This window comes from Spermophilus citellus, assembly GCF_964194105.1.
Source record: "Spermophilus citellus genome assembly, chromosome: X".
In the NCBI taxonomy this organism is placed as follows: Eukaryota; Metazoa; Chordata; class Mammalia; order Rodentia; family Sciuridae; genus Spermophilus; species Spermophilus citellus.
The window spans coordinates 96,788,928-96,794,817 of NC_138190.1; the positions used below are offsets into that span (position 1 = coordinate 96,788,928).

General features: G+C 35.9%; 1 protein-coding gene across 3 annotated transcripts; it reads left to right on the forward strand.

The window, feature by feature from the left end:
- The first annotated feature begins 864 nt into the window (after positions 1–864).
- PABPC5 (poly(A) binding protein cytoplasmic 5) lies at positions 865–4,684 on the forward strand. 3 transcript variants are annotated; one of them, XM_081276535.1, is made up of 2 exons: positions 865–927; positions 1,787–4,684. In XM_081276535.1, the coding sequence occupies exon 2, from the start codon at positions 1,801–1,803 to the stop codon at positions 2,959–2,961; it is 1,161 nt and encodes a 386-aa protein (XP_081132661.1). In that variant the 5' UTR covers positions 865–927; positions 1,787–1,800; the 3' UTR covers positions 2,962–4,684. The 3 variants fall into 3 exon arrangements, with proteins under 3 accessions (XP_081132661.1, XP_081132659.1, XP_081132660.1); XM_081276533.1 differs by lacking the exon at positions 865–927 and adding an exon at positions 1,012–1,113 and having other exon boundaries at positions 1,665–4,684; XM_081276534.1 differs by lacking the exon at positions 865–927 and adding an exon at positions 1,013–1,113.
- Positions 4,685–5,890: the final 1,206 nt, after the last annotated feature.

The following is a 5,890-nucleotide window of genomic DNA, read 5'->3' on the forward strand; positions in this document are numbered from 1 at the left end:
AATCATGGCATGTTTTTTTGTCATTTTTTTTGAATGTGGGAGTTAAATTTCTTCCAAATTTCTCAAAACTCTGAAGTGATGATGTCTTTTGGGGAAAGATTTCTAGTTGAGTCTAATCTCACAACATTTTTCCCTGCAATGTTTTATAGTTGACAACTCATTTTCAAATACATAATTGTGTAATACTTTAACATGTTTACTTTATTTATCATATTAATTATATATTTTGCACAGAATCTGCAGATCTCTGTAACTCTCTTTAACTGAGGTTTTATAATTATGATTCTGAATTCAGTTTAACAGCTTCAACATTTTTTGGCACTAGAAACCATCAAAAGCCATTTTATGACTCTCCAATCATTAAAACCATAATATTACTGAAGCAAAGGAAAGAATTCTGCCTGCTACCTGGGGATAATGGTACCATTATGCTGGAAATTAATGGAGTAAGGATAAAGGCCAAACACAACACTGCTTGGGTGTTCTCTTTGACCCTGTGATCATTTAGCACTAGACCGGGAGCCCAGTCCAGCCATCAACTTTGACTTTCCAAAGCACTCAGGAAAGTATTTATATCCGCTTTCCTAAGCAACATGATTTAGGGTATTAGTTAAAAAAAAACAAAAACAAAAACAACAACAACAAAAAAAACTTATGATTTCTTTCTGCCATTGTCATAACCTCCTCTGATTTGGGGATGAACAGCATAAAGAAAATATTTTAAAATTTTAAATAAATAAGTACAAATTTTAAAAGAAAAAATCTAAAAATCATATTGATTTTTTTTTTTTTTTTTTTTTTTTTTTTTTAAATCTTGGCACAGAGCAAGCGGGAAGTTACTTAGCACGGTTCCGGGTTTCCTCACGCCCCGCCCGCACTCTCTACCACAGCTATAAGCTCTTGGTCCCTTGGTCGGTCTATCCTGAGGTAAGCAACCCCAGTCCACCGGTCCCCTATGGGCCCGCCCGCTGCGCATCTGCCCTTCTCTTGACTCCGCCCTGCATCTGTCCGGACCCGCCTCGCATCTGAGCTGACCCTCTCTATGCGTCTGTGAGTCAGTCCCTCCGGACCTGCCACGAGCTTCAGGCTTCTGAAATCACCGCGCCTCACTCGGTCCGTACCCAGTGGGCATCTTGGGTATCTGGGCGGTCTCCGGTTCCCCGCGCGTTTGTCTGTCTGTCTGTCTCTCTGTCTGATCCGCTGCCAGCAGCTTGCCTGCTGATCTCAACGCACCGAGTGTCTAGTATGCCCTTTCGCTGACGCTGAGTGCAGAGCGGCCTTAGTAAGCTGCTAGCCTGCCTGAAACCTCGGCCAGCCAGGCAGCGGCGGAGGAATACACACTCGGCCCCTGCCCTTGTTGATAGCATTTTAAACCAACAGGAGCTCGAGGCCTATATTTATGCAGAAAACCGGTCTCAAGGCCTCTGTTGGCAATGCTAGATGTGGGGAACCAGCCAGCTGCTTGGTGATTTCTTAAAATTTAAAGGGGAAAGAGAATTTTCGTTACTAATACTGGCTTTTGAAACTGATTTTAAATCTGCACGGGTGAAAAATTTAAGTCCCCTCAGGGAGAACAGATTCGTTATTGGGGTGCCTTTTTGTCTGATGCGTTTGTTCTGAGCCTGCTGACCAGCTGTTTCTGAACTTCATTTTCTCAGCCTCAGCCTCAACAGTGATTGAGTCTGCTTTTAGCTTGCCTTCGACTGCCTTGGCTTATTCTGTTCGTGAGCAGCTGTTTGGCCCATAGATTAGAGAAAACAGCCTTTTTTTTTTTTTCTTTCCCAAGAGAGCCTCCTCTCTATGCTAAGAGAGATGGGGAGCGGGGAGCCTAATCCTGCTGGCAAGAAAAAGAAGTACCTCAAGGCCGCCCTGTACGTGGGTGATTTGGACCCTGATGTCACTGAGGACATGCTCTATAAGAAGTTCAGGCCCGCTGGCCCTCTGCGTTTCACCCGAATCTGCCGTGACCCAGTGACCCGCAGCCCCCTGGGCTATGGCTATGTTAACTTCCGCTTTCCCGCGGATGCTGAATGGGCCCTGAACACCATGAATTTTGATTTGATTAATGGCAAACCATTCCGCCTCATGTGGTCACAGCCAGATGACCGCTTAAGAAAGTCTGGTGTTGGAAATATATTCATCAAAAACTTGGATAAATCAATTGACAATAGGGCCCTGTTCTATTTGTTTTCGGCTTTTGGGAACATTCTCTCCTGCAAAGTTGTATGTGATGACAATGGCTCTAAGGGTTATGCCTATGTGCATTTTGACAGCTTAGCCGCTGCCAATAGGGCCATCTGGCACATGAATGGAGTTCGGCTGAACAATCGCCAGGTATACGTTGGTAGATTCAAATTCCCAGAAGAGCGTGCAGCTGAAGTCAGAACCAGGGATAGAGCAACATTCACTAACGTTTTTGTTAAAAACTTTGGAGATGACATGGATGACGAAAAACTGAAGGAACTTTTCAGTGAATATGGGCCAACTGAGAGCGTAAAGGTAATAAGAGATGCCAGTGGGAAATCTAAAGGCTTTGGGTTTGTAAGGTATGAGACACACGAGGCTGCCCAAAAGGCTGTGCTAGACCTGCATGGAAAGTCAATTGATGGGAAAGTCCTGTATGTAGGGCGAGCACAGAAGAAAATTGAACGGCTAGCTGAGTTAAGGCGGAGATTTGAACGGCTGAGATTAAAAGAAAAAAGTCGACCTCCGGGGGTGCCTATCTATATTAAAAACCTGGATGAGACCATCGATGATGAAAAACTGAAGGAGGAATTTTCTTCATTTGGATCAATTAGCAGAGCCAAAGTGATGATGGAAGTAGGGCAAGGCAAAGGTTTTGGTGTTGTCTGCTTTTCTTCTTTTGAAGAGGCTACCAAAGCAGTGGATGAGATGAATGGTCGAGTAGTGGGCTCCAAGCCCCTGCATGTCACCCTGGGCCAGGCCAGGCGCAGGTGGTGAGAATCAGAATTTCAATTTGTTTCAGCCTTAGCTGGTGCCTAGTTCAGGCTCCTTTGTGATAAGGGGTTATTTTATGCCAATTCACAGTTGTTGTTGTTGTTGTTTTTTAAGTGAATACTTTCTTTTGAAAACAAAGTGAAACTAGAAAGCCTTGTTCATTTTAGTGAACATAATTTCTAATTGTAAAATTGTCCTTTTATACAATTTTTGATATAATATCCTTAGTGATGTGTAGAATAAAATTTATTCCACATTGTTCCTGAACAGCCAAGGTGAGGCAGTTGATTGAGTATATTTCCTTTTTTAATTCAATAATACTTCATTTAATTTCTTCCGTGAAAATGTTCTTGGCATTGTCCTTACTTTTGAGTCCATCACAGTGAAAACTTCTAACTTGCTGTTTGAGAAATCAACAGAGCAGGGGAAAATGTTTATTGGAAAATGATCCAATAAACATATACATAATTTCACTTAAATCATTATTTAATATGAATATTCTTTTAGAAAGATGTGAGATTTCTTTTCTTCCCTTATTTATTTGTATTTTTCCCTTTTAAATATATTGTGACTATATTGCAGAATTGGTAGTGGCTTTAAGTAGTGTTGGGAGTTCTGTATTAACATGCCCTGTTTTCACAATAAGTACCTTTGGAAATTAACATTTTATGTAGTGGCTATTTAAATTATGATTTGCATCTTATAAACCTTTCAAGGAAGATTTGATATTCCAGGACGCTGTAAGGACCACTCTTATATTTCTAAATTCCTTAGTTCATACATATGTAATGTTAAATTAACAAGATGAATAACTACACTAAATTGCCTTTATCCATAGATAATTTAATATTTTATCTTCATCTTTTATCAAGTGTCAATGTTAATATTAAATAATGTATAGAATTATGTTGAAAACTACTTTAAAGATCATATATTAAGCATATTATTATCCCTTGTAAATTCTTGAATGTATCCATGTGATAACAAACACAGAAGTTTCAAAGTTATGGAACAGGTTGTCTCTTGGTTTCCGTCCATTGTGAGAACTATTAACTTGACACAGTTGTGTTTATGTCTGTGGCTGCTTGGAAATTCAGAAAAAATAATGTTTCTGTTTGATACTGATGTTACTTATGTCATACAACTTCTAGATTACAAATTCTCCACATTTCACTTGCAGTTCCCTCTTCTCATTGTCTGCCTCCCATCCATATTGCATTTATATCATTTTGATTGCCTTTCTTATGCATACCAGTTCAAATCCATTTGAGAAGGAGATAAATACCTAATTTATGTAAAATTTAAATAACTGTTTTTATATAATCTGATTCACTTCTACCACATATTCAAACACAAGAAAATGCTTTGTTTATATTGTTATTTGGTTCTTATTACATTATATATAAATCTTCATTTTCATACATACTACAACATAAATATATAATTTTATTATCACTTGTTAACCTTTTGAACTATAAAATAATGAGAAAAAAACTGTTTCTCTTTACCTACAAATTTAATGTGATTCATGACCAGGTATTTTCAAAATAAATGTTTTTTAATTATAAACATAATATTTGATCATTATAAAAATGTACACAGTGCAAAAGAAGGTAGTAAAATAATCACAATTTGGAGATAACCACTATTAATATTTTTAGTATGTGCATATCTGTCATATCTTTTCTCCTATGTATGGTCATGTGTTTTTTACTTAAAACACTGTATTACTTATATTGTTTTTAATTATAAACTGAACCATAATCATATTTTCATGGCAATAAAGATCAATTTATATTAATTTAGTGATTGCATAGTATTCCATTGTGTAGATATACTATAATGTATATAAAAGGTTGCTGTTGAAAAAGGTTTATATGTTTTCAATATTTTTTTACATTTATAAACAATACCATGATGAACATCTCTTTCTTAAAAACATTGTGAATTATATGTGTTAAGAGAAAAAAGTATCTCCATGATGTAAAAGATTAAATCTGCTAGCAAATTAAAATGCACATCTTATATATCTAACACAATTTAGGAAAAACTTTAATATATGATCTGCATTTAAATTGACAATTGGAAATCTATAGAGCAGGAGACAGTTTTCTCATATGTTACGAATCTAGTTGCTTTACATTATTGTGTTCATTATGACATTCCAAATATAATTTTAAATAGTTACATTGGTAATTATCACATATACTCTCTGTTTCTTTATATATAGTACCAGTTTTTATTTAAACTTATAAATGTAAAATATCAGTGTTAGCTTCCATGTTTTACAAATGTTTTGATTCAATATAAATCTAGAAAGATGTCTACAAAGTGAAAATGATCAAGAATCAGTATTTAATGCAAATTTTGGGGATTATGTATTTAAATTATTTCTATTTTTCAAAGGTCAGACTGTATTAAAAAAAAACAGGAGAAATTAAAATATGCCAAAGTTCTGGTAAAATCCTTGTGTTTATGTCCCTGCCAAACATTTGAATAAACTCTGTAAATTCCCTTGGTGAAAATCAGAGGGAAAATATAAATGAAATTTAATCTTCATAATTTTTCAATCTTGTGTGTTTTATTTTTGCTGGCATTTCATAGACTATAAATAATTATGCCAAGATTTAAAAAGAAATTTATTGTTTATCTTTTTCTAGTACAGTTAGTAAAACTATACTGTGAATGTTTAGGTTATGAATGGACTGTATAATATGAGTTTTATTTTGCTTATATTTTTGAAACAGTCACCTGTACAAACTTTAAATAGCCCCATAGAGAAGAAAAGTAAGAATATTGTGATTGAAAACCTTCATCATCAATGTTATTTGGGGGGAGGACCTTATGTACATGAAGTTTCACACATACTGGTCCCAATGTAATATCCATGATTGAGGGGAAAAAAGTGTTATATGTGTAAGTGATATTTTTA

Excerpts from the sequence above, each read along its gene's own strand:
- PABPC5 (XM_081276535.1), top strand. The coding sequence starts at position 1,801 with ATGCTAAGAGAGATGGGGAGCGGGGAGCCTAATCCTGCTGGCAAGAAA.